At 51.9% G+C, this 27,546-nt stretch overlaps 1 protein-coding gene across 2 annotated transcripts in view; it reads left to right on the top strand.

Annotated features, from left to right (window-relative positions):
* PDIA5 (protein disulfide isomerase family A member 5) overlaps positions 1-27,546 on the top strand; it is an 89,404-nt gene that overhangs the window by 43,201 nt on the left and 18,657 nt on the right. For both annotated transcript variants that reach the window (XM_004465791.3, XM_071214740.1), the window contains exons 8-11: positions 3,985-4,052; positions 10,213-10,304; positions 10,396-10,467; positions 16,856-16,992. In XM_004465791.3, coding sequence (XP_004465848.1) covers positions 3,985-4,052; positions 10,213-10,304; positions 10,396-10,467; positions 16,856-16,992 — 369 coding nt within the window. The remainder of the gene's footprint in view (positions 1-3,984; positions 4,053-10,212; positions 10,305-10,395; positions 10,468-16,855; positions 16,993-27,546) is intronic.

Genomic DNA, 27,546 nt, shown 5'->3' with positions numbered 1-27,546 from the left:
GTTTGTAAATAAATTACTGAAACAGTGCCCATGTGTGTGCACATCAGCCACGGCTGCTTTCTAGCTACAGTGGCAGAATGGCACAGCTGCGACAGAAACAGCATGGTCCTTGAAGCCCCAGCTGCTTGCTGTCCTGGGCTCCTCTGCCTTCTGCCTCAGCCCGGGGAGCTGTGACTCTGTGACTGCCTAAGCCCTTCAGGAAGCCGAGGCCTGTGTCTGCCTAAAGGCCAGCCAGAGGAGCTGTGCGCTGGGATGGGTGTGCCCAAGCACCGCACAGGCGGGCACCCGCGCCGCGGCGCTGGCGGTCTGTTTGCTTTCGAAGGCCTGCCTTGACTCCTCCTTCCTGAGAAGTTCTTTAAGCAAAGGCCTGCCCCCCTCGCCCTGGCAACTGCGTGCCCCCGGCCAGGTGTCTCTCTGGGGTTGTGACTCGGCTCTGTAGTTTGTTCCCCCTGACAGCTTCTCCCCAGCCGGGCTCTGATTGCCGGGTCCCTGGCCTCCTCCCCAGGCAGCCTGCTGGCCCAGGGCTGCGCCAGGCTCGGGAGGAGGCCCTGGTTTCCCGCTTCCTGTGAGGTCCAGCTCTGCCCCAGAACAGTCTGCTCTTTAACCCTGAACATTCTCTTCATTAATGTTCATTAATTGATTTCACCCCTTTTTGTTCCACCTCCGAGGGAGTTTATTAATTGCCTCTTTCAGCCAGGGTTCTCCTGAGAAACAGAACCACCAGAATGCTTTATTATATATATTATGTATCGTAAGGAATTGGCTCATGCCTTTGTGGGCATTGGCAAATCCAAGTTCCATAGGGCAGGTGGCAGGCCGGAAATTACAGTGAGGATTGAAGTCTTGAGGCAGCAATTCTTCTGACCTCTGGAACCCCCAGTTCTTACTGTTAAACTCTCCAGTGGGTAGGTGAGGCCACAGCCGCGTTGCTGAGGGCCGTCTCCTTCACTTGAAGGTAACTGCCTGTAGATGCTAATCCCAACTATGCAGTACTTCCACAGTAACACCTCGGCCAGCGTTGACCGAACAGCGGGACACCATCACCTATCTAAGGTGACACATACAATTAGCCACCAGTCTGTCCCAGCTGAGAATTGCCTCAGCCTCCTTTTGTTTGATCTTTGGACCTTCACTACATACTCATTGTTCAATGAAAATGTGTAACGGTGTATAGGACGCAACACAAAGCAGGGTCGTGTCGGCATCACGACACTAGTTAATTTTTGTAAAGGAGAGCTTGGTTCACTCGCGGTTTGCCCCTGAATATGTGTGCCCTTCCCCACCCGCTCTCCCTTGCCGGCTGGCGGCGCACTCTTCCTGCCTGTGGCAGCCGGGAGGTGAGCCTGGTTATTATCTTTCTATAAGAAGCTGGGCGAGGAGAAGTCAGGTACCTTGTACATGTCACAGAGCATGTCAGTGCTTGGGGAGGAGAAAACTCAGAGTGATTAAATTCAGACTTTCAGTGGAGAAGTTGGATTGGATGGTCTCCTAAGCACAGATAACTCAGGACTCTCGTTTTTTAATGCAACAAAGTTAGTTTTTAGTACACTAATCCAATCAAGCCTTCATGCTATTGTGATTCAGCGTCTTACTGGGATATACAGCAATTCCCTCACTGGGAATTCTGATCACGTTTGGGGTGAATGAACCCAAAGGCAGTGGGAGCCTTTAACTGTGAAAGGGAATCTGGGTCCCCAGGAGCAATCGCAGATTCTTCGAAAATTTGTGAGTCAGTTAATGAGAAGATGAAAGGGCTGACTGCTCTGACTTTCTGGGGTTGAGGGTGATAATTGGCCTTCCCTCTTCCCCAGCCTCCCATCTGACCCAGGGGAAAGATAAACTCATGTGGGGATCACAGCATCAGCACGGTCTTTGGTACAGTTAACTTGGAAACTGTGGCTTAGCCTCTCACTTCCTGTACTCCTCCGTCACCTCTGCACCCACCCCAGGGGCACCGGCTGATGTAACCTTTGCAGGGGGCTGGGGGAATGAGGCTGCTGCAGGCTGCAGGCCGGGCTTGGAGACAGGTAACAGCCGGCCCCTGCTGGGTGAATGCAGCCCGGCGGGCATCAGGCTCCTACCGTAGCGCCAGCCACTTCTGCTTAGGAGGAGGAGGCGAAGAGTAGATGAGGGGCTACAGGCACCCCTTTTCCTCTCCTGGGCAGTGGAATGGTGTCCCGTCCCTCTGTCTGCCGGTAGCATCCCGTCCCTTCCTCCGCCACTGACCGGCAGGCGAGCTCTCAGGCCCTGCGCTGAGCGAGACCTCTCTCTGGCACTCAGCTGTGGTCCCTGAGTGTGGTCTCTGGGTCTTAGCCTTGCAGGACATGCTGTGTCCACTTCACAGATGGGGACACCTCAGTCGCCTGCGCAGGGCCACACAGCCCACGGTGGTCAAGGGGGCTGCAGGGCTGGGCCTTCCCTCTGCACCGGGCAGCCTCCTCCTGCCTCTGCTGCGTGGTGTCTGCCCTGGTGTCTGTCACTGCTCCCCGGTGAACAGGCACCCAGCAGAGGAGCTTGGTGCTCTCGTCCCTGCATCCTTCCCCTCCCCTGTGAGTCCCCGCAGTGGGAACGGCTTCCCCCTGCAAGCATCCTCTCCTTTCTTCATGCTGCTTGTGGTGGCGTGCTGGCATGACAGCTACTGAAATGAGGCGCAGCTGGTCTTCTGAGGACAGGTGCCGTGGGACCGCGCTGTGGGCAGCTTCCCCAACCTGAACGTCAGCCCAGACGTAATAGACAAGATGCACACGTGTGTCCATCTGCCAGGCAGGAGTGTTGGGGTGGGGGCCGGCGGCATTTTTGGAGTTTCATGGCAGAGTATTGTGCATCCACACCAAGTCTACTGACTTGAGCAGGCGAGCTGCAGGTGGGCTGGAAGGAACTCTGACCTCCTTGAGCTCCTCTGTCATTCGCGTTACTCTGCTCACTGTCTGCCAGCTAAACGTGAATCGGCACTTGCCAATCCCCTGCCACATGGCCCTGTCCCCTCTGCCACTGAGACCCAGCAACCTGACTGACACGTGATTTATGTGGCCTTTGGACATGTCTCCAAGCCTGTTCTGCAGCAGAGCTGTAGTCAGAAAGGGTCACAGCCTGGCACGTTAAAATTCCTTAGTCTGAGGAGACTGTTCTCGTGTCTCTGAAATGTGCCCTGCTCTGGTTTCAGGGAAGAGGTGGGTTTACAGCAGTGAAGTAGTAGATGTTTGGGGTCTGGCTGTCTTGCCCCTGAGTGCCCATGGCTGGGAGGCGTCACGTCTCCCAGCGAGGAGCTTGACTGCTTTAGGCCACAAAACCCAGAGAGTATTGAGTCAAAGATGTCCAGAATCCTCCAGCGTCCAGCCCTATCCTTTGCCAGAAGAGAGTGAGCCCGGAGAGAGGAGGCCACCTGTCCCAGGCCACCCAGCGGGCCAGGTGACGGTGAGCACGTGGCCACACCAGCCCCTTTCACTCTTGGCCTGCCCCCCGCCCTTACTGCTTGACTGTCCCTGCTAGTGAAAGACAGCAGTGGCCTGAAAACCAGGAAGTCATTGCATTTGTGGTCGCACATTTTTCTTCTGTGGCATTTGGCTCAGGTTAATCTGCAGCCTCTGGCTGGGCAGGGAGGAGAGGCTTTTAGCCGTGTTCTCCGTGCATGTCAGGAAGAGGGTGGCTTTCCTGACCCCTTTTCTGGTTCCCCCAGTTTCCACTGAACTCAGGAGCAGCACTAAATTACTCACTGCTTTGCTCTTCTCCGGTCGTTTAGTGTTTGTTTATTCCGGCGAACGTTTTATTGAGCGACTGCTGGGCGTTGTGTCCTGCTGGATGCCATCCAGACCAAGCTCTGTCCCTTTGCCTCGTGCTCCTTTTATGTTCCCTGGGCTCTGGGACAGTCCTGGGCTTCCTGAGGCTGGGTACAAGCTTGTCAGGGACAGGCCAGGAAGGAAGGGCAGCGAACAGAGGCCCGAGATCACTGGTAACGCGTTCGGTTTTTCTCCTGCCTGTGACCAGGGTGCAGCGTGTGCAAGAGGATCATGCCACATTTCCAGAAGGCCGCCACCGAGCTCCGAGGCCACTTCGTAAGTGAGACGCCGCAGGCCGGGAAGGGCGGGTGGCGCCTGCCTTCTCTCTCTCACCTGAGGTTTTGGCAGGATTTAAAAGAATGATGTGGCCATACCCCACTGCCCGTTTTTCAAACAACGTTTTGCATAGGACTCAGAGACCTGCTTTCTGTGGGTGTTGGGAGCTCCACGGGGTTGCTGGGAACAGGGGACTTTGGTACATGCCAAAGGCCAGTGATGAAATAGTCAGGAAGCCAGCAAGACACACACCAAAGTTTGCCTTGGGGCCAGGGGCCAAGAGCAGAACATGAAGGGTCCAGAATCTTGGGGCTTAGGCTCCAAAGTGGAAGAACAAGTACTCGGGAACCCGTTGTCAAAGAAAAGAGCGTGGTGACATCAGCGCAGACTACAAGCTCAAAGGCTCACGAGGACAGTGGCCTGCGGGCTTCCTGGAGTCCTGGGCTTCCCGTGGGTCGGGAAGAATGGTGGGAACGGAGCAGAAGGAGGCAAGTCCTGGGGGCGAGCTGGACGACTGAGAACGCAGGCATCCTCTGAAGGAGAGCGGAGAGGTGCCCACCCATAGGGGACAGGAGGCGGAAGAGGGACCTCCAAGGGCTCGAGCAGAGGGGTAGGAAGTGAGGAGGAGAGTGCAGGGAGGAGGAGGGGCGGCCGTCCAGGGCCGAGGGGCCAGCCACTGCGTGGTCCTCGTTCCCCCGCGGTCCCCCACCCTGACAGGCTTTTTCCTTCTATGCTGTGTGTCCGGCCATTTTTACACTTGCCCCTGAGTAGCAGAGGTTGTGTGTGTGTGTGCATTTGCGCGTGTGTATGGGGGACACAAGAAACAGCTGCTAGCTCCTCCAGGGAGTGTGGAAAAATCCAGACGACTTTAATGAAAGGTTATCTGGAGGCACTGTCTTGATCGGGCTGACTCAAGGCCCATTGTGGAAGTTCTGAGGTCTGGAAGCTGTTTCTTGATGTTTATGGATCAAATTAAGTTAGTTATTAGTTCAAATTCAACTTAAACAGTATCGATGGCAGCACTTGGGCCTGGGGACTGCCCTGCTAGCCCAGCAGCAAGGTTGGGTTGCGGAGAACAAATGCTTTCTCTTTGACCTCATTCTCGGGAGAGAGCAAGGTCCTGCTTGTTTCTCACTAATGAATTTTTAGAAACTTGCCTGGAGACGTTTGGCCTCGAGGCACACATGCAGCATCACTCTGGGGAAGTTTCAGGTCACATTTTTTGGGACCTCCATACATATCACATTTTAAGATTATTTAGCCTGGAGAAAAGACTTAATTACCCGCAGCGTTCTCCCTCCCTGTGCCTGCTTATGCTTCTCAAACTTCCAGGCTCAACTTCCATACTCGGTGGTAGAAGGGAAGGCAAACAGGTCCAGCCCCAGATAAGATCACGAACTACCTTTACTGGCCCCATCAGAGCAGAGAAGGCTTTGCAGCCAGCCGTGGGCTGCTTACGGATGACTGTCAGCCAGTGCCGCGTCCACCTGCCAAGCGCAGTGTTCCCACAGGCCGCCCCCCCACTCCCACAGAGCTTGTTCTTGTCACACACAGCCGGGTCGCCCATCGCTATTTTGTTCCAGCTCACTGTGCTCACCACTCGATGCTAATTATGATATGGTTTTCTCACTGAAATGCGAGTTGCTTGAGCGTGGAAGCTGTATTTAGTTCATCTCTGTTTCTTCCTTGCAAGCTTATAGTAGGTACCCAGTACCTGCTGGCAAATGAAGGAATGAGCTGTCCCTTGTTTTTAAAGGAATTCGAAGCATTTGTTAATAAGGACAGAGACGAGGTGGGACAGGCATCTAGGGGATGGCGACCTTTTCCCCAGACCCCAGGCTTACACCAGGCTCTTTCCTGGGTCTGCCTGAAGAGGCTGTGGGTTAAGAGGACTGCCTCTCCTGCCTCGAGCCCAGGGCTAGACATACAAAACTGCCCTTCCCAGGTCCCAAGACAACATTACAGACAAGGTCGTGGAACGGTCCGTGTCCCTGGAGAGCCTGGCCTCATGCCGAGATGTTCCTTATAGGTGCACGAGGCACCTGTGTTGTGTGAATTCAGCTCTTTCTTGACCTTTGCATTTTCTTGCTTAGGGTTTGTTTGGCTCTGTTTTCCCCTTTCGAGAAATTCTGACCTTTTCCCAGTTACATGAAGAAGGAAGGAGCCTGGCCACGAGGGGCCCCATCTGCCTCCCGGAGGCCTCTAGAGGCCAGGTCTCCTGTGCAGCTGCAGCTCCCCAGAAACCAAGCACAGGGCCGCAGGGGCGGGCGCCTGCAGAGCAGAGATGAGACTCGGGTAGGCTTTGCTCTTCCCCAGAAATCAAAACCTCTCCCCTCCCACCCTCTCAGTCCCCTGCTAGAATCCAGCTGGGCCAGTGCTTCCCCTCACTCCTTCATCTCTGTCGCTTTTTAACCCTTTTGGCTAGCCATGTCTGTGACCAGGGCCAGAAATCCTCCTCCTCTAAAGATTTCTTGGGAGGTGTCCAAATTTAGGATGTCATTGAGAAAGAAGCCAGGCCAGGTGAGAGACACGCAGTGTTTGCCATTTTCCAAAATCAGGGCTGCCTCTTTGCTGTCACTGACGTTTGGTGAGTCATCGGTGTCTGCCCCAGTCTACTCCTGCTGACATCCTCAGTGGGTGTCACACTGCTCCCTGTCTGTGTCTGCCTCCTCTTTCCGGCCTCACCAGTCATTGACGTCCACACTGAGCCTTTGCGCTCTGCCTGTCTTTTGTTAACCTTGGCCTTGGTGCGCAAGTCTTGGTGTAAAGATGGTGAAATGGATCATTTGATGGGAGAGATTTGTACAGATCAGGGCCTGGTGCTGACTCTTGCTAACAAGCTAGGCGATCTTGGGCCGGCTCCTTAGCCTTGGAGCCTCAGTTTCCCCACCTATAAAATGTGGGTAACAAAACCAGTGCTGTCCCACTGCAAAGAGCGGATGGACCAGCGTGTGGAAATCACTCTGTAAGCCACAGAGCACCATGCAGGCTCACGTGGCTGGCCCCCGGGTTCTGCTCTCCACCTTCCTTTTAACACATTGGAGCAAGGACCAGGCACTGGGCTTTCCTTGGTTTGCTGTGGTCAGTGATTTATGTCCATAGCTTCAACAAAGTGTAACTGTATAGCCTGTCCTTCCTGTACACTCCAGTCCCGGGTGGCAGAGTACCTGCTGGATGTCACAGGCCGATTTGGCTCCCTCTGTCCCAAATGCAGGATGTCTAAAAGGGCATTCAGCATCTTCCCATCTGGCAGTCGAGCTTTCCTTCAGGACCCTTCCTGAGTGCCCTGGCCCCTCCACCACCGTGTCCATCTCTCGGGGCACTGCCACCCAGCTCCCCATCACGTTCCTTGCCCTCTCCCTGCCCAGCACTCTGGTCCCTGACCCATGACCTCCCCCAACAGCCTGTCCTTTATACTTCAAAGAGTCGGCTGGGGCAGGTTTGCTCCCACTCAGAATCTTTGGTATCTCCATCACCTCCTTCCCAAAGTCCTTGTTTCTTAGGGGGCACTTAAAGTCCTTCCCGGAGTGGCCCCAGCTAACTCACCCGCCTCCTTTCTTACTACTCCCTTCTACAGTCCATTTGAACAGAAATGTTCCCCATTTCTTGGGCCACATCCTGTTTTTTTGACCTCTGTTTTCTCTTCCTGGAATGTCTGTTGAAATCTCACCCTCCTTTGAGTGCTCACTCACACGCTACCTGCTTTGTGGAAGCTTCCGCGGGCATTCCAGGCCACAGGGCTGACCCCAAGAGTGTGTTGTGCTGGCCCAATGGCCCGGTGCACGTGGGTAGGCGGGTGGTGCAGTGGCCTCATCTCCAGTTGAGACCAGTTGCTTTGCCTCATTCAGCTTCACAAACTCTGAGAAGTGTTTGTACATACTTGTTAAAATATTTGTTTCATTAACTAATAATTGCCTCCAGTGTGATACAAAAGTGCTATGGAAAGTGAGAATGCAGAGCTCACCACAAGTAAGAGTGGTTTGGAAAGGCTGCCCAGGGGGTAGAATTGATTTTACCTCTTAGGATGGATGCATCTTCACGGGTAACCCACTGGGGCGTCTCAAGCCAGGGAACAGGAAAGCGCAGAGTCAGGGTCACGTAATGTGAGCAGAATAGTTGTATTAACAAAAATAGCTTCTATATTTCGAGATTATTGATACATGTATTTTCTTGTGGCATCTTCACAATATCCCCATGCAGTAGTTGCAGAAGAGGAAACTGGCACAGAGAGGGGAAACATGTCTACTGGGTGGGGCGGCAGGATTTCTCCACTGGCATCCCCATGGCCGATCCCACGCCTTCTGCCGTGTGGGGCAAGGTGCTGTGGGAGGCAGACTGTCCCTCTCCTCCCTTACAGAAACCTCAGATTATCTCCTTCCGGGGGTGAATCAAACTCCAAACCCCAGGAGGTATACAGTGAAGGGTTCTGTAGAAAAGAAGGATACAAAAATGCAACAGGGCCAGATGGGCATCGAGTATGCATGGCGTTAGACATTAGCCGGTGTTCAGTGGAATTGAAAGGTTTTGTGCAGGAAAGTGATGTAATGAAAGAGGAAGATTTGGAAGTTTAATCTTGTGGTGAATGCCTGCTGACATTAGGAGATCAATTAGACATAAAATAAAAAAAGAACTTGAAAACAGACAAATATTCCTGCAACGGGCTGCGGAATCAGTCTGGGGAAATGAACAAAACAGCTTTCAGAGGGATCTATGGCTTCTAATAAGTTCTATTTCTTATTTCGTATTCTCCATGTGTTCCTTGCAGCATTCCAAAATGGGCTGGGAAAAATAACAGTGATGTAACAAGCATTTATTGTATGCTTGCTGTATGTGAGGCATTATGCTAGGTACTTGAAACAGTTGAAAAGACCTGTTTAGATGCTTCTAGGGTTGGAGGGACCAGAGGCACTGGTGGCTCCCTTCACCTAGAGAATTTGGTGGGAAGCAAGGAGCTTTGAGGAGTATTAGCACCAGTTTTGTGTAGAAAGCTCTGACACGGGTTGTCTCATTCAGTTCTCTGAGAGCCCTGTGATACTCCCATCTTCCAAACAAGGAGCCTCTGTGAGGGTGAGTGACCTGCCCAAGGTCACACAACTTGTAGTTGGAAGCCACTTCTGAGATCAAGTTCAGTGTCCACTAACCCACTATTTCCCTTTTTCTCTTCCTGTACATCCTTAAGTACATTCAGTAAGATTCAGCTTCCCAGGGTTCTTTCTGCTTCCATAACTGCTAGTGGCTCGTTGAACTGCCTTCCCCCTTTCTTCCGTGCCACCTTGGTTTGCAGAAGCCTTCCTGCACCTGGCCATTATATTGACTTTCTCTGGTGAGAACAAAATTCTCTTTCCTGGTGCCTGACCCAGCTCTAGGGAAGAAGGTACCTGCTTCAGGAGAAGAGGAGTTCGGGGATACTCTGGTCCTAGGGTGTTTTCACTCCTTAGCCTTGTCCCCGGAAACACAGGTACTAAAATTCTCCTCCGCAGTTCAGGAGTGTTCGACATGTGGACTTCTGGGACCAGAACACATTCAGACTTCTGAGGTTATAGTCACCCCGGGCTGTGGGGGATGGTGTCAAACAGGAGGAAAGAGAAGGTGCTGGAGGGAGCACGGCTGGGCAGGTGCTGGCGACGCCTCGTCCTGGAGAACCACCATGGTCTCCTGGCCACGTCGGTGCCCTGACGTTGGAAAGTGTTGTACATCCAGCCTATGTGGACAGACAGAGGGCAGACCAGGAAAATGCCCGAGGACCCCTTATTTCTGTGGCTTAGGAGGAGTTCAGCCCGAGCTGACGGGCAGAGGAAAGGTGTACTGTGTATGTACGTGGGTGGCAGCAGCCCCACGTGAAGACCTGTTTGAACTTGGCGGCAAGGCCACGTTTAGTTTCCTCATCAGCTGTCAGAACTGTGTTTTCCCTCTGGGATGGCTTTGCTGCAGGGCCGGCGGAAGGGGCCGCCTGTGTGGAGGGCAGCACTCAGGCCCAGTGGTGGGCTTTTCCTGGAGGTCTTGGGTACTTAGAAGCCGACTAGCTCAGCCTGCCTCGTTCTCCAGCTGCCTGAACCACGTCAGTCTGTCCGGCAGAAGGCCCTGTCTGGTGTACCTATTCCTGTGAGCGGCGACAGCTGGACAGGCAGCTCGTGACCTGTCCGTTCTCCCCTTCCCCCAGGTGCTGGCGGGGATGAACATCTACCCGTCTGATTTTGAGAACATCAGGACAGAGTACAGTGTGCGTGGCTACCCCACCATCTGCTATTTCGAGTAAGTCCCCTGCTCCCCGCTGAAACCTGTTTCCTTCCCAAGGGCATTTGTCGTCTTGGCTGAGCCCGCTCTATCTCTCCCTGTCTCAAAGGAAAGGAAAGTTTCTGTTCCAGTACGACAACTACGCAGCCACAGCCGAGGACATTGTGGAGTGGCTAAAGAAGTAAGTTGGCGTGTGCTTGGGGACCCAAGGGCACCCCCAGAGGCAGAGCCTCCGCTGGGGCCCGGGGCGGCCCCTGGGTTGCGGGGAGGGGGACAGGACTCTGGTTGGGGTGGGGGAGTGGAAGAGGCGGGAGGTGCTCATGGAGCTGCCGCACAGCTGCTTTTGGGTAGAGTCTAGGTCAGCAGGAAACGCCAGGATTTGTGTGACTCTGGCCTGTGGTGACTGGACTCTGACTGGTGTGTTGACTTGGGGGAGGGGGAAGGCTGTCTCCCCTCCCTTTCCCTGGGGCTTGGGGTTGGGAAGAGGGGCCACCTAGGCCTGTGAGCTCTTCTGGAAGAGTCAGAGGCTTTAAAAAAAACTTCCCAGATTTCAAATAGTTTATATTTTTCCTTCTCTCATTTCTCATCCAGGGTGGCAGGTATAAGAGGGGTTCTACTGCAGGTCTCTCTGGAAATCAGTATTGCCAGTTTAAGGCTTATTCTAAACACAGAACTAACTGCGTTAGGTGCTGTGAGGCTACGAAGAACTATTCTCCTGCCTTAGATTTGCAGAGTGCCTAACTGTTGACCACATACTCCCCACCGACCCTGCTTCACTGGATTTGATCCTCACTGCAACTGGTGATCCTGTTGTATGATGTGAGGAGCCTGAGATTAGAGTCTTATTAAGAATTTATATAGCCAAAGCCTGCCCTCCCCCAATATCACCGCCTACCCCTGGGAACCCCACCCTGCCAGACCCCTGGACCCCCCTCCAGCTGCTAGTCCTGCCTGCTCCCCTCCCCCTGTCAGAACCTCCGGTGCTCTAACCAGGAGCTCACCAGACACCTCCCGAAAGCCCTCCCAGGCCGGGCCGTCCTGGCTCACTCGCACTGTGGTCAGTTTGGCACTTCCTAGAAAATAATGGCGCACGTCTTGGGGGGTTTCCGTGGTGGCGGTAGACACGGTTCTAAGTACTTCGTGTGGATCCTCATTTAATCCTCATAACAGCCCTGTAAGGACGGTGTTGCAGATGAGTTAGCGAAGGCACAGGGTGATGGGAAGCGTGCCCAAGGTCAGACAGTGGACAGTAGCAGGGCAGGATCGGCCCCACTCCCCACATGGCACCCCAAGACTGAATTCAGCCTCCTCTGAGTTCTGGTCTGAGCCCCCTGCCTGTCCCCCCACGTCCAGCCCCTGTGTGATGGGTATTTATTGACATCATTACCTTGGGGGCACAATATGCAAACCCCAGGGCTAAGGAATTAGTCTCATGTCTATGACCCTTGCAAATATGGATTTTCAGCATGGAAAAGAAGGGTGAATGTTGTGCAAAAGAAACCATTAGACTTGTTATGGTTGAAAATCTTAGTCTTCTGTTCTCTCTACTCCCAGGAGGATCCAGGAGATAAAACACAAGTGCTAACACCCTGTTTGCCTCATTTATTCCTCTGAAGCCTTTCTCATCTCTGTCTCCATCTATTACATCATTCCCAGCCCCTGCCTGAGAAGGCAGCTCCTATTATCCTGTACTCATTGTCTTAACGGGGCCTCACTTCCCCACTTCCCTCTTTCATTTGATAATAAGCCTGTTCTCTCCTCTCACCAAGCACCACCCTACTTTGGGAAAAGGTTTCAACAAATAGCAATCTCATTTGTCACCAGAGCATAAAATCTGTCTGCTCCCCTCCCCCTTCTCCAACCTTTTCTGGTTTCAAAACACCCTCATATCTTTTTGAAAGGATAAGGTTTGGTTTTTAAAAGAAGCATTCAGAATTGCTTGCTAACCCAACAAGGGGTGCACATCAGTGGAGTTTCTGAGACCGGTTATTATCTCCCCACTGGGGTCTGCGCCCTGTCCTGCCTCCCCCTGTCCCCAGCTCCCCACCTCATGCTGCTCTGGCCTGTCCAAACCGCAGGGCTGCTCCAGATTTCTGCCCTGGGCCCATCCCTCGCTACTCCCCACCCCCACTTGGCTCCCTTTCCTTACCTTGTTAGCTGTCTCTGGTTCATCCTTCGTCTTCACCTCCTGGGAGAAGGGGTGGGAGCATCTGGGTCTCTGGGGTAGCCCCTCTTCCAGCCGCCCACCACCCGTGGTCCCTCCGAATGGGGGGCACACACGTGGAGGTGGCTGCTTTGAAGGTATGACGACAGCCCCCTCTCAGGCAGGGGCTGGGCAGGGCGCGGCCTACAGTCAACTGCTAATCTCATGCCCCAGCAAGCACTAGTGAGGTCCCTGCTCTACCAGATGGTTTAAGTGTTTTTTAAAATCTTTTCTTATTTTAAAGATATTCAAGTAAGATATGTTCACAATAGGAAACTGAAAATATAGTTAAACCCAAAGGAAAGCCCCCCACTACCCAAAGATAACATTGTGATATTTTCGTGAGTTTCCTTCCAAGTCTCTCCTCCCCACATCTGTCTAACTCTGTGGGGGTTTTCCCTGTACCAGATGTTTTGATCTTTACCAGTTTTCTCTCAAATCCTGGGGAGTGGCAGGGACCCCACCTTTCGCGCTCCCCCGGGCCTCTCTGCCAGCCCTTCACTGCCCGCAGCCAGATAAATGAGGATGAGGGGAATCTGGCACAGCTGATTCTCTGGATGACTTTCAAAATCCCGAAGCCCCCAGAGAGGAACCCAGTCCCTGCCCTCCAGTGCGTGACCCTGAGGCCCAGGGAGGTGGCACCGGGAGTCCCTGGTCACCTGCACAGTGCGCTCATGGTGTGGTGAGCTTCCTCTCGCCCCAGGTCACGCCCTCCCGTGCTCCCAACGCTGTGGCGGGGGAACAGGCGTGGTTTCTCGTTCACTCCCTGCAGGTGCTGTGCTGCTGAGTTGAGCTAGGCTGGTCACAGTGGTGCTTAAGTGGAAATCCATTTTGGCCCAGCCACCATTTCTGGCTCTTTGTGCCTGTATATTTTTATAGCAACCAAAGGAAACTGAAAACAAGGACAGCGTTTTCTTGGCTCCTAATGCTTAGAGTTGCATCTTCTCATCAATGGCACACACACCTCCTTCTGATAAATCATCTGATTTGTGTGAGCCTCACAGTCCCGGAGAGTCTGGGAAAACTGCTCTCTCTCAACCAGGGGTCTGTGGAAAGATTTCATGGGGTCTGTGTGCTTGAATTGAAAAAAATCAACTTATTATCTTTATTTTCTCTGACCTCTAACTGAAATCTAACATTTCCTTCACTTATGAATGTAATGAATAAATTTTACAGTAGTAGTCATTTCATCTCACTGGCAAAGGGGTCCATGGAACAAAAAAGGTTAAGAAGTCCTCAAATCTATCCCCAGCAATTCCCCTTTCAGTGTTTACATTGTCTCTGTGGAAGTTGCTAGCAGTCTAGCGTGAACACTTTAGGTAATAAGGACTGCACTCGTTTTGAGATTACCCATTCTTGTTGGATGTACTTTAGGTTTAGCTTATGAATGATGTCTGGGAATATTTGGGTAGTACTTTAGAAGTTTACACAGTACCTCACTCCTTTTTCTTTGAAGGTATATCTGACAGGTAGATAGAGAAAGGACTGCAAATACACGGTCTTGTAAATATTTTAAGTCAAGTCGGTTGCTTACACTCCCTGAGCTGGCAAGTGGAGGTAATAGGACTCACATCCGGGTCTTCTGACTCCCAGTTTCCATCTCTCCCTCCCACCTGCTGTAGATAGAATGTCCGTGCTTATATTCACCTGAAACGTGTTTCCCTGGAGCCTCCATGAGTTGGTGTTGGTTCATTGAGAAAAAGTCTGATTTCTTTTACTGCTGCCATCTGAAATATTTGGAGACTATTGTGTTTTCCTAAGTCCCCTCCTCTCCATATTAAACACTTCCTGTTCCTTTTACCATTTTCTCTCCTTCGCTCATTTATTCACACAATTATTGGGTGTCTTTTATGTGTTAGGTGCAGAAAGTACAGAGATAAAAAGACAGTCACCATCTTCAAGGCACTCACTGTCCAGTGGAGAAATAGACTATAAAAGCTGTAATTCAGTAATGGGTGTTCTGGCCTCAGACTTCCCCTCATTCCCTCTGTTACCACTATCCCTGGCTCTGCTGTCCTCTCCATAAAGTCAACCTCTGTGTTCTGTGGGGTGGGAGAGGGCTGGCCACCTGGATCCAGAGGGAGGGCCAGGAACCTGAGGGGCCAACCGCTCAAGCCAGGGGCTCCTACTGTCAGCCCTGCTGCACCCTCACTCAGCCCTGGGGTTTTGCACCTCAGTGTGGTTCTTGAGTCCCTTCCCCATGCTCCACTCCTAGCACCTCAGGTTTCTGCCCTCTGCTTTGCTAAGTTGGGTTTCCAGCATCTAAAATTGTGCTGACCTCCTTTTCTCTCTTCTGCTGTTGCCTTTTCTCCTGTTCTCTTTGCTTCTGTGGGTTTGTACCTTTTTTTTTTTTAATAATTCCTGTACTGTTATTTTAGTAGTTTTGGAGGAATGTGCATTCTCCATGTTTGACTAGAAGTTTCTCAGGCTCTTTCATAGCTGCTAAGCTACAGTATCTCATCCATCCTATGTTTTTGCTGTTGCTGATTATAGTCACATAATTCAAACATTTTTTGAAAGATACATGGAAGTATAGGTTGATGCTCCTACCTATTTCCTCCCCCTCCGCCCTGAGGGTAAAAAAATTTTAGTAGTTGCTTATATGTTCTTTAAAGTATTTTTATGCAGATACAAGCAAATACGAATAAATATTTTTATCTCTTCTTTTTCTTATGCAAAAGTTAGCAAAATACAGTGTTCTGTACATCTCCAGGAATGTACACAGGAGATCTTTCTGTATCAGTGCACAGAGGGCTTCCTTGTTTTTCTTTTTTCTTTCCAGCTGCAATGCCCTCCGTTGTGTGGCTTTACCGCAGTTTACCTAACCTGTCCCCACTGGTGGAGACTGGGTTGTTTTCTATCGTTTCTCTGTGACAAACAATCTGCAGTGAATACCTCTGACTATATATCATCTTGTATGTGTGCAGGCTTTTTGTAAAAATTTCATGGAGTGGAATGAGTCGGGTGGGGAGGTGGAGAGGAGGAGGCAGGTGTTTTCAGCCCCAGTGCAGGAGCCTAGGTGTCCTGGTGTTGGTCTGGGGCCATCATCTGGCTGGTGGGTTCATTTTGAGGTTGACCTTACCTACCAGCCAGCCCCGTCTAACTGATGAGCACAGATGAGAGTGGTTGTCCACTGCCTGCCGCCATTCATTTCCTGTGGACACCCAGCTCTGTGCAGGTGGCCTCGTAGCCAGCTCAGGGAGAGCCCAGGCAGAGCCCAGCCCAGCGGGGTGTAGCCACAGAGAGGGTTTCCAAGGGGGGTGCCCACCCAGGCTTCTAGGAAAGGGGGCGGGGTGACAGATTGCACTGAGCTGGCCGCACTGATTCCTTTGATGCTGTAACCTTCCCATTTGTTCTGCTGTAGGCTCTCCAAGGCAGGAAACAATGATTGTCTTTTTCACATTTGTCATCCTAGAGGGTTTTTTTGCAAAGCTTCAATTAAGGTGCTCTGGCAAAAGTGCTTGTGGCAGCAAAGCAGCAGGGAGTTTCTGTCAGCAGCCAGCTTGCTCTGAGCTGTGAAACAGGAGAGGGCACCTGGGAGCCTTCCCCCGTCCTACCTAGTGAGGTGGCGGTTAGGACCTGGCTCTGCCTTGTGGAAACTGGCTCAGGAGAGGTCAGGTAGCAGGCCCAAGGCTTTGCAGCTAGCAAGTGGGATGGGCACTAACTTCCAAGCCAGGCCCTTCATCACTCTGCCTCTGGAAGGGCTAGATAAGTTTGTTCCTGCCTGGAGGAAGGATTCATGTGACCTGCTGGGGATGCTGGCCTAGTTAGGGCACCCCAGCCTTGTTTCACTCAGCCCCGGGATCGTGCATTGTGGCCTTCCTTTCCTGCTGGGCACATGCCCCTGCACCGCTGGCTCGTGTGGCCAGCTTCCCTCCCACGGCTCCACTCCCTCCTCTCGCCCAGAGCCGCTCACCTTCAGACACCCGGCCCCTCTCCCCCTCCTCACCCCCATGCCCCCCCACCCCTCCCCTGCCCCCTGGGCCATACTAAACACAGCAGTGAGCTTTTCCAAAGGTCATTCCTTTGCTGTTGCTATTTATTCTTGCCAGTTTGCTGAAAGTTTGAAATAGCACAAGAAAGCTAACAAACCCTCAAATTCCTGGGAGGAAGTGAGGTTTCTTGAGCTGCCTAGAGAGCTATGTAGCTGGAAGGGTAGCAGCCAAACTTTTCCCTGGGGTTCTGAGCGGAAGGCGGAGGTGTGCAGGGCCATGCCGCTCACCCCCCAAGTCCTGCACCGGGGGAGCTTCTGGCTGGTGAAGGCCGAGCCCCCGGAGTGGGCGTGCAGAGCTGGGGGGCTGGACTTGGTAAGGGCTGCCCGGGCCCGGGGGCTTCCTCTCAGCTCTGCCTGTTTTTGGTCTTCCAGTCCACAGCCGCCACAGCCCCAGGTCCCCGAGACTCCCTGGGCAGATGAGGGCGGCTTCGTTTATCACCTGACCGATGAAGACTTTGACCAGTTTGTGAAGGAACACTCCTCTGTCCTCGTCATGTTCCACGCCCCATGTGAGTGGAACTCTGTTCCTCCCCTTTCACATCCTTCCCTCTTTCAGAGTAGGCCGGGCGCGCCGAGCCCTCCCTCGCTGAACGCCCCCTGCGCCCCGGCGCCCGCCGTGCTGAGCCTGGGGACTCTGCAGTGAGCCTGACAGGCAAGGTCCCTGCCTCCGGGCACGTGGCCTGGCCGGCACAGCGGCACAGAAGTCCTGGTTAGGCTGCATATGTCCCTCCCGGCTCCATGAGGCTCCACCCCTGGGCGGTCTGAGCTGGCTTCCTCCACCAGCTGGAGGGATTAGGACTGGAAGGGCCCTTAGACGGTCCCTCGAATGCTAATCACCCTCATATTATCAGTGGGGAGACAAGACCCCAGCTGAGAGGGCACAGTGGAGCCAGGCCCAGAGCCTCCGGTCTGGTCTCCCAGCAGCAAAACACCTTCTCTTTGTTCTCCCTGTCGTGACCACAGTGGATCAAGGAACTCTGCTGGAAAGTGTGTTTGCAGTGATGCTGGAAGACCTGTGTCTGAGGATTTTTCTGGGCAGTGCACTCACCATTTCCATGGAGAATGGGAAATGGACTGTAGTTGGTTTCTAGGAGTGAGAAGGCCGCTCCTTGAGGGAGGAGTGAGAAAACTTCGGGCCTGGGGGAGAGCCGCAGGGTGTGCAGTCTGGGGCCGAGCGTCCTAGGACCATCTCCTGGGAAAGGACCACCCCACCCACATGTGAAGAGAGGCTGTCCCTGGCCCAGCCTGGGTGGGGGGAAGGTGGGGGGCTCTGCCCTCTCTCCTCTGCTTCCTTCGCATATCTTCTTTGCCAACTCTTTGGCCCACTGATGGTGGGTGAGAGATTATACAGGAGGAAAAATGCAAGAAATGACTGCTATATGGATCACTGTCATAATCGCAAGGCCACGGTACCTGAGCTAGTTAGTCTGGTCCACATAGACATATTCAATGAAGAGAATGCATTGTCGATCCCCCGAATCACAGGTGTCCTCACCGCCAGCAGTGGTGTGTCACCCTGGGCTTACAGAGTGACCTCCTCTGGGGTCATCTCTTTCATCTTACCTCCCAGTGCTGCAAAGTGAGTATCATTAGCCCCACTTGCAGGTGAGGGACCTGTCCCACAGAGAAGCGACGTGGACTGCTCACTGCGCCACGAGTCCCGTGTCACCAGCCCGGTGGTTTGCAGACTTCACCAAGCCTGAGGATCTGGGCAGGAACAGAGTCAGGCCTGGCCCCTGTCTCTTGCCCTCTCTCCCTCCCTGCAGGACCCCATGCATTTGGCCACTCCTGAATTGTTCATAAAGATGCCATTATCGTGGATTTCCCTGACTCTTTCTTCCTTACAAGGTCGAAATTCTTCAAGGACTCCAAAGGAAAAGTATCCCCATGGCCCCTCTCCTTCTGAATTTCTAGAAAACAGGCAAATCCATTAAGGTTCCAATATTGCAGCCTCATGGGACCCTCCTGCTAAAGGGCAGTGCATAAAGGGTCTTAGGAGCATATTCATCCCCCAGCTCTGCCAGGGCTTTAATGAGAGCATCCCTGAAAAACTGCACCCCAGGAGGAGTTTGGATTTGTCTCTTAGACACCATAGGGCTTAGGAATAGGGACTGGGGTCTAGACTGATACCCCAGGAAGATGATTGCCACATCGAGGATAGGTCTGAGTGTCCTGGAGCTAGACGCTCTGGAGGAGGTCTGGAAGTGGGGAGATGGGACTGGGCAGGGGGCAGCCCTGACGAGGGGCACACACTCTTTGGTTGTCTGCACCCTCTTAGCAGCCCCCAGGGTCAGCACGTTTCGCACAGCCAGGCAACACTGTGGCTGGCTCCCTTGCTAAAATAGGCCCTCCCGGCCAGTCTCAGTTGCTGGTGGACGCAGTTCCTAGAGGAAGTTATTACGCTGCATTTAGAGCTGATATCATCCTGCCTGCTTCCCTATCCCAGCAGGAAAGGCAGACAGTGGCTGTTTTCAGTTCCCTATTGAAGAAACAGGTTCACCCCACACACACACCCATGTCTGTCCTTCCAGTTTGCGGTGAGAGCCTGGCTGGCTCCTGGAAGAGCAGAGTGGTTTGAGCAGCGCTCTGTGTTTTAAACATCACAGTATGAAGAGTATGTATATGTGTGTCCCCTTGGATGAATCCCATAAGTTAGCCAGATAGATCAGAATTGTTTAATAATTGTTTATAACTCCGTTCTTTTTAAGAACCCTGGTTGCAAAATTTTTCCCTGTATTCTTTTTTGCAGTCTTAGGTTATAAGCAATCCATGGTGGCAGCTGGTGCTTGCAGGGTCTGGGGGACAGGAGCCTGGCTCCAGGGTCTCCCATCCTCTCCCCCTTATAATGCATCCTCATCCCTCCCTGATTCAGAAATTCTCGTTCATCTTCCTGTCCCCCCACATCACCTATTGGGTATAGAGGAACTGCTTAATGAATAGGAGAATGAACAAATAAAGTTGTTCCAGGGCTAAATTAGAGAATGAGAACTAGAAATCAGATGGCAGCTTTTGTTTTTCCTATTAATCATTGTTACTAACAAATATTACTAAACCCCAGCCTGCTCTCTGTAGCGCCCTGTCGGGGTGTCTGATTTCAGGCATAGCAGCTGGAAACACCTGAGGCTCCTCCTCGTGGGCACCTGCCTGTTGGAGATGCTGCGTGTTCACCGGCCACCTCCCTCTCCCACCCCCACCCTCTGCTGCAACCATATGTGACCCTGTGTGTGTAAGCAGCTCTGTGGGTTTATTTCTACTTGACTGGCAGAGTGAGCGGGATCAGGACAAAAGCAGGAGGTTAAGCTTCCTGATGAACTGCCCGTTACAGTTCCTGTCAGATGAGAATGGCTGTGCATTAAATAATCTCCCTACACGCTCTTTCTCCAGGTCGTTAGCCTGGGGACTGTGGAATACGCATGGTTTAACGGGAGTTCGGAGCCCACACAGCTCAGCTGAGTGCAGTCAGAGAGCCTTTAGCTGCCTGGCTTCGTGTCTCATGTCAGAGGGCTCCAGAGAACCCACAGATGTGGTCAGGAAACCAGGACCCCTACAGGAAAGGACAAATGTCATGAGCCAAGAGACCAGCAGGGCTGTCCAGGTTTCTCAAAGGCAGAAGAGGCAAATTATGAAAATCACAGCATTGCAGTGGGCTGACCCAAGCCAAACATGGAACAGGTTTTGAAACATCACTTTGGAGACCTCGTGATCTTAGGGATCTCTAAAGGATCTCTTAGGAATCTGTCAAGAGAGTAGAACATAGATTCTACAGGAAGGATTGACAGATGAGCTTGGTTTGTGTCTTAGGATAGGATTACTAGATTGATGAGGTACCATGTCTGTCTTTCATGAAGACACTTGACGGGGTGAGTTGATGTTTTCCTGGCTGCGAAGGGAAGCACTGTCCAGAAGAATCGACTCTGAGGGAGAGCATCCCAGTGGTGCTTTGTGACTCTGAATCTAGCCCAGTTCTCTTCAAAGGGTGTATGTTTTTAATCAACAACTTTAATCAGCTACAAAAAGCAAGGCATACTCTCAAACTTGCAAGTGTCAGAGCTGGAGAAAGAATAGCTAGCTAAAATACTGGATGAACTGCATTAAGATTTTATTTATTTATTTGTTTTTAATTTATTTAATCCCCCCCCCCCAGTTGTCTGTTCTCTGTGTCTCTTTGCTGCGTCTTGTTTCTTTGTCCGCTTCTGTTGTGGTCAGTGGCACGGAAAGTGTGGGCTGCGCCATTCCTGGGCAGGCTGCACTTTCTTTCGTGCTGGGCGGCTCTCCTTACGGGCGCACTCCTTGCGCGTGGGGCTCCCCTACGCGGGGGACACCCCTGCGTGGCAGGGCACTCCTTGCGCACATCAGCACTGCACATGGGCTAGCTCCACACGGGTCAAGGAGGCCCAGGGTTTGAACCGCCGACCTCCCATGTGGTAGACGGACGCCCTATCCACTGGGCCAAGTCCGTTTCCCTGCATTAAGATTTTAAAAGATCCCAAAGATTGAAATAGTTGGGGCACAAACTAAAAAGCTCAATATATTTTTATGACTTTTTGCTAATTATAAAAGTAATGCATGCACATTTTATAAAAGGATAATACAGGAAAGTAGAGAGAAGAAAATGTAATTTATTCATGATACTGACTCCCAGAGAGAACTGAGGTGTTTCTTTGCATTGTTACTTTCATTCACATAACACTGGTTCTGTCCATGTTTCTTTCCTGGGCCTTGTTTAAAAGGCCAGGAAGAGAAGGGGCCTTTAGCTTCCCCCATACCTGTGCCTGCCCCAGGTGGGTGTCCCTTGGTTCTCTGCCTGGAGCTTTTACGCAGCGGCTAGAGCTGCGTGCCTGCGCCCTTGAGGGGAAGGCAGCTGTGCCCTGCTCGTGTACCGCCACACGCCTGGGGAGTAGCTGAGCCTAGGCCACCATCGGCTCCTGCTTCTTCGCCCTCTCTCTGGCTTTGTTGCCACCTCACTCCCACCTCAGACTCTCCCAAGGCCTCATGGTCTTCCTCCCCCTCCCTCCCAGCCGGAGTCCATTAGAGGCCGAGGTTCCCTGTAGCCTCTACTCCTGGCGCCTCCTTCGCCCTGGAGCCCGGCACGCACTCGGCCTTTCACACGCCCCGGGCCCAGGTCACACCCCGAGCAGGAGGGGGCTGAGGGTCACAGGCAGGGCTGCCTCACCAGTCCTGTCCCCTGGGAGCTGGGCCGCCTCAGAGGGAGGACAGCCTGAGAGAGACAGGCCTCAGAGAGGGCCGCGCTCGCCGCCCTGCATGGCACACAGGCAGCCTCTCTCCCGCCTGGGCCTCCCCTTTGTCAGCGGCCCTCCATGGGGCCTGGCGAGGATTGGAGGCTGCCTCTTTCCAACCCCATGGACGGACAGAGACCACTGAGGGCCTGTCGGCAGGACGCTGGCTGCTGCCGGGCCATGGCACCTTTCGTTTCTTTGGTGGTGGTCTGTATGAGAACAGGCAGGCCGTGCATTTCACCGTTTTGCTGCAATACCGTCAGCCTACCTCCTCCCCGTCCACAGAGCTGCGTGAGGCAGGGAAAGGACACAGGACATGTCACCGCCTGAGTAAGCAGCACTCGCCTGGAGGTGCTGAGAGGGGGAGAGGTGGGGGGCCAGGGAGCCAGGGAGGGGTGTCTGAGTGATCTCCCTGCTGGGTTGTAGTCATCTCCCTGCTGGGTCCTTCTCCACCCAGGCAGGTGCTGAGGGCAGGGGGGAGCCTAGCAAGACGCCTGCTGGGAAGCCAGAGCACCACCTGCTTTGGGGGAGCCCAGCAAGACACCTACTGGGAAGCCAGAGCACCACCTGCTTTCCTTCTTCAGTGCTACTACTGGGTCTTGCAGGAGCTACAGCACTCTGCCCTCGCCACCCCCACCCCGTTCCCAGGCTTGCCAGTATGAGGGTGTTGGCAGCCACGGTGCCGGGGACGGAGTCACCTCCCTGGATTCTGGGCCAGGTCCCTTTCAGACTCCACATTTTCTGCATTGGTCTTTTTTCCTTTTCTTTTTTCTTTTTTTCTTTCTTTTAAAGCTTTTTATGATTTTCATTGTATTCTCAAAGTATATGATATTCGTGGAAATCTAGAAGGTACAGGGAAATAGAAATGATCCAGAAAAAAACTACCCATAATCCCATTATCCAGAGGCGACAACCACTTTTCACTTTTTTGGCGTTTTTCTTGCTAGTCAGTTTTTCTTTTATTTTTTTCCTCATATTTTGAAATTCATTAAATTAAAACGCAGTAAAAGTGACTGGTTTTTGACATGTGTAGATTTGTGTAACGATCACACCATAAAACTCCTTTGTGTGATCATTTATTTTTTAATTGCACAGGTAATTTAAGAACAAGATTAGCAATATTCTGGTTTATTGACTTTTTAAGAATTTCAAGGAATACGTAGATAAAGAGCAAAGAGAGGGAGACCCCCACTCCCCACCCGGTTCCCCTTTCCAGAGTTAGTCACTGCTAAGAGCTTCTCCTGCTCTGTGCTTCTACCTGTTTGTGGTGTCTTTTTTTTTTTTTTTTTTTTTTTGATAAATGGGATCGTTTCCTCCCATTTTTCTGTGATTTGCTTTTTTCCATTTACCAGTAAGTCTTAAAAAATGTTTTTAGTTACGTGTGCATGTTGGCATAAAAATCTACCTCAATCTGTTTCAACAGTTGAATTTTATACTTTAGTTACATCATAACTTTTAAACCTCAAACAACAAACGGTAGACATTTGTTTCCAGTTTTTCACTATTCAAACAATGCAGTGAATGTCTGGAAACATACGTATTTGGGAACATGTCTCCACATCTATGATTAGTTCCTAATCATGAAGTCGCCGGGCCTTGGTGCTTGCCCTTTGATAGCTGCTGGCAGGGTGCCCTCCAAGGGCTTTCCGAGCACAGTCCCACCGCTGGCCCTGTGCAACAGCACCTGCAGCCTCGCCACCCCTGCGTGTTGTCAGCCTTTTCCATTTCAGCTCCATGGGCCCAAAGGGTCACTTGTCTGTAGCTATCTGGCCTCTAGTGAAGTTGAACATCTTTTCCTATGATAGTCAGCCCTTTGGATTTCTTCTATGAATCACCTGTTCATGTCCTTTGCCCATTTTTCTGCTGTGTTGTCTGTATTTTCCTCAACTCTGTGTCTTATGGCTATTCACCTTCATCTGTTTTCTCTGTTCCAGATGTTCTCTCGTCTGTTGCTTGCGTTAACTTTGTTCACAGTACCTTTCATTGTATAAAAGCTTTATATTTCTTGGTAGTCAAATAATAGTTGTAATATTTACTGAACACTTAATGTGTATCTGGTGGTGTTCCAAGTGCTTTCCATATATTAACTCATTTAATCTTCACAACAAATCCTGTGAAATAGATATCATGATTAGCCCCTTTTACAGATAAAGAAAGGGAGGCACCAAGAGGTGAAGAAACTTGCCAAAAAAGTGGAGGAGTCTTAGAGCCGCGCCCTGGTACTGGGCCGTCTGTCAAGACTGCCTCTTCCCGTTCTGACTGCTGGGATTCATGGGATACTGAGGACACCCCACCGCTAGGGTATAAAAATGGTCCCCTGTATTCTCTTATAATATCGTTGTGTCTTCATTTAGTTCTTCTCTTCATCCTGGAGTTTTCATGTGTTTGTTGTGCCAGGTAGAGGAAGGGATTTAATTTTATTGCTTTGAGTCTTTTTTTCTGTACATTTTTCCTTTATATTTTTCCTTTAACATCTTGTATCTTCTTATGTTTTTAAAAATGCTTTGTCAATGCTTCTGATGGCCACATAATATTCCATTGTATGATGACACCGTAAATTATGTTATCAGCCCATAATGTTGAAGGTTTCTGTTGTTTACTATATTTCTCCATTATGTCATGCTACAGAGAACATTTTTAGGTGTAAACATTTGTCCACATGTCAGGTTTTTTCCTCAGGATAGAAGCCTGGAAGGAATATTCCAAAAGCTTGTTATATGCATTTGACACTAATGTAAAGGGGGGAAATCTCTCTTTGTGCGAGAGGAAGGCCCTGAGAGGGATGGCGTTTTGCCCCCGTGTGAATGTCTGCTTGCCAGCGTTGGTGTGTATACAGCTTGAAAACCTTGAAAGTGCCCTGAGGTCTCTGGGGGCCCCTTCACAAATGTTAAAACACCCATGCCTCTGGCAATGGCAGAATCGACCCCCACCCCACCCCTCTCATGCCCCAAGCCAAGTCCCAGGCAAGGCAGCAGGAATATGGATGGGAAAAAAAACAGGCTCCTCCAGAGGCCCTGGCACCACCCCGCAGCTTCCAGGGAGTGCTACAGATTAATCTGAACCCCTGGAAAATCCTGGCTCCAGGATCCAGGGAAGCCCCTATAGCCAGTCTGTAATAAAATCCTAAGTGTAATGAATTTAATGGAATCTGGAAGCATCTGAGGGCTTCGGGTCAATAGGAGGCCAACCTTCCCACAGCCAGAGAAGAGTGCATCGGAGGAGTTGGTGCTCAGTCTCTGTGCCAGGTCATGAAAGTCAGCGTAAGTGCACTTACACAGAAGACAAAACCCCGACGAGGAAGTTTGGCGATAAAACTTAATGGCCTATCAAATCACAATCAGGACACTAAAACGCTGTGAGCCGGAGTCCTGCTCCTGCATATAACCCTCCTCCCTGGCTGTCCTACAGCCCGTGCAGCCGGGGCATCCTCAGGGCCAGGCCCAGGATGGTGGGCTGGGGGTCAAGGCAGGTGCCACCTACCACCCATGGCTCCCCAGAGCAGTCAGCTGCCAGAGAAGGGGACGTCCTCTCAGCCAGACCTTTCTCCTCCTCTGGAGAGACTGGTCTGATTGTCATAAACTCTGTTTCCAAAAGTTTATTGCTTGGCCTTTTGTTTACAGGGCAGCAGGAACTGATGCTAGACTCAAAAACTTAACGATACCTAGAGAATCCTAACATGCATATGGGAAGTTTTAGAGCTGGAGGAATGAGATGTTGGGTATTCCTGAACATGTTTTGCAAAGTAGTGGGGAGAGGGTTCTGTGCACAGTGGCCGCTTGGCTACCAGTTAAACTAACTAGAGGTGTTCAGTCAAATCAGCAACTATTTGTCTGCCAGGCAACATCCTTGTCTGTAAGAATTTAGGCTGGTTAACCTTGTGTGCACAGGTGCTAGCCTGAACAATGCAGCTACAAAGTTAATTCAGAAGGTATGTGGGGGAAAAGGGGGCATCCTGGGAGCCAGGGATATGGTGGCGAACAAGACAGATAGCTCGAGTCCTGCCTGCGTGGAACTTACAGTCCAGTTGTGGGGAAAGACCAGGAACAAGTACACAGATTACTTCAGCTACTTTGAGTACAATCAAGAAATAAACTAAATAGGATATTGGAAGAGAGCAAGATGAAGTGCAGCTCCTATGGGACCCCTGGTCAGGGAAGGTCTCTGTAGAAGTGAAATTTGAGCCACGCAGTGATGTCGGGGAAGAGCATGCACAAGGGCCCCGAGGTGAAAATGAGTTTGTTGTGAAAGAACAGAAAGGCTGCAGGGTGGAGGAAAGGAAGGGCTGAGATCTGAGTTGAGGTCAGATTGTGTGGATTGGCGGCCGGGGTCCACAGCTTGGACTTTACCTGTGATGAGAAGCCATTGGAAAGTTTTAAGCAAGGGAATTTCATCTGATTTATGTTCTGCAAAGATCACCCTCACTGCTCCTAAATATCAGAGGACAGCAATATAACAATCACAAGGCCGTAGAAATATGTGAATAAGAAGGATTTTGTGATTAGAGGGAAAATAGATCATCCAGTGGGAACTGCAGCCAGCTGGGGAGACTGAAAGCAGGGGCTGGAACCTGGTGATGGCTCGGCAGGGGATGAGCACCCCACAAGAAGAGGCCTTGCGGATCAGGGCAGGGAGGCTGTGAAGGGGAGGGTGGGTGCTGGTGGACAGAAGACGTGAGGGAAGAGGTGGATTCATGTGGACACAGCGGCAGGAGCTACAGCACAGATGCCCACGTCCTAATTCATTGCTTCATTAAGAATGGCCTTGGGGCCAGACCCTGGGTGTGTCACTTCATCTCTCAGAGCCATAGTTTTTGGTTCTGTCAAATGGACCTACTGAGCTCTGCCGTGCCTGTCTTGTGGGGATGCTGAGATAAAGTGTGTGAAAGCCCAGTGCTGATCTCGAGCACTGTTCTTAGCCTGGAGAGTCCTGGGAGATGAGGCTAGAAGTACAGGAGAGAGCACAGGTGCAAGCTACAGAACTGGGCATTTTCCTGGCTTATGTTCCAGCCCCTTCCACGTCCGCCACACAGTCCCTTAGACCATTCGGACCACGTCGTGGGGTTGGGTCAGGGCAGCATCTCCTTCCTGTCTCTCCACTTTCGCAGTCAAGCCAGAGTGTGCTGCTGGGCTGAGCGGGCCTGTCTCAGGGCAGTGGGTAAAGAGGCTCTCAGGGCCCACTCACTCCTCCCCAGGCAGGCTGAACTCAGGCGACGGGCCCACCACCGGCAAGAGTGCCTCTGAACACCCTTTTTTTGAAGTCTCTTCATGGAGGGTGGCCTCCTCACGCCAGGCCGGTCAGGGGCAGTCAGCCTGTTAGTAACTAAGGAGTCAGCAGAACCTTCCCCAGAATGATGGCATTTACTCGTGGCATGTGGGTGGGCACGGAAGGTTGCCGGACGCGGACACTGTGGGGACAGCGTGCCTTGTTCCACCCCTGCCGCCCAGGAAGGTGATGGGCTTGGAGTCAGGCCTTCTCTGCCTTGGCCTCTTTACTGGGGTCTGCGAACCATTTCAGGGGATCTGGGATCCTTCCAAAGTTACACATAAAACCTGGGGTGTATCTGCATCAGTGTTGGAGAAGGAGAGGAGAAGCCACTTTCTTTAAATCCTTGAGTGTCAGTATCCCACAAAGGTCCAGAATCCCGCCCTGAGCTGGCAGAGCGCGGCTCTCCCTGTCCCCGCAGGGGACTCTCCTCCCTCCTGCTTCTGCTGCCTCTGCCAGGTGGGAGCTGCCTCCTCGTGCGCTGAGCTGTGGCGCAGGCCACAGGCGTCTCACGGAGCTGCGCTCCCTGCTCTGGTACTTCAGGCATTCTGTTGAGTAGGCTTT

This window comes from Dasypus novemcinctus, chromosome 4 (assembly GCF_030445035.2).
Source record: "Dasypus novemcinctus isolate mDasNov1 chromosome 4, mDasNov1.1.hap2, whole genome shotgun sequence".
In the NCBI taxonomy this organism is placed as follows: Eukaryota; Metazoa; Chordata; class Mammalia; order Cingulata; family Dasypodidae; genus Dasypus; species Dasypus novemcinctus.
This window is presented reverse-complemented; position numbering and strand designations above follow the sequence as displayed.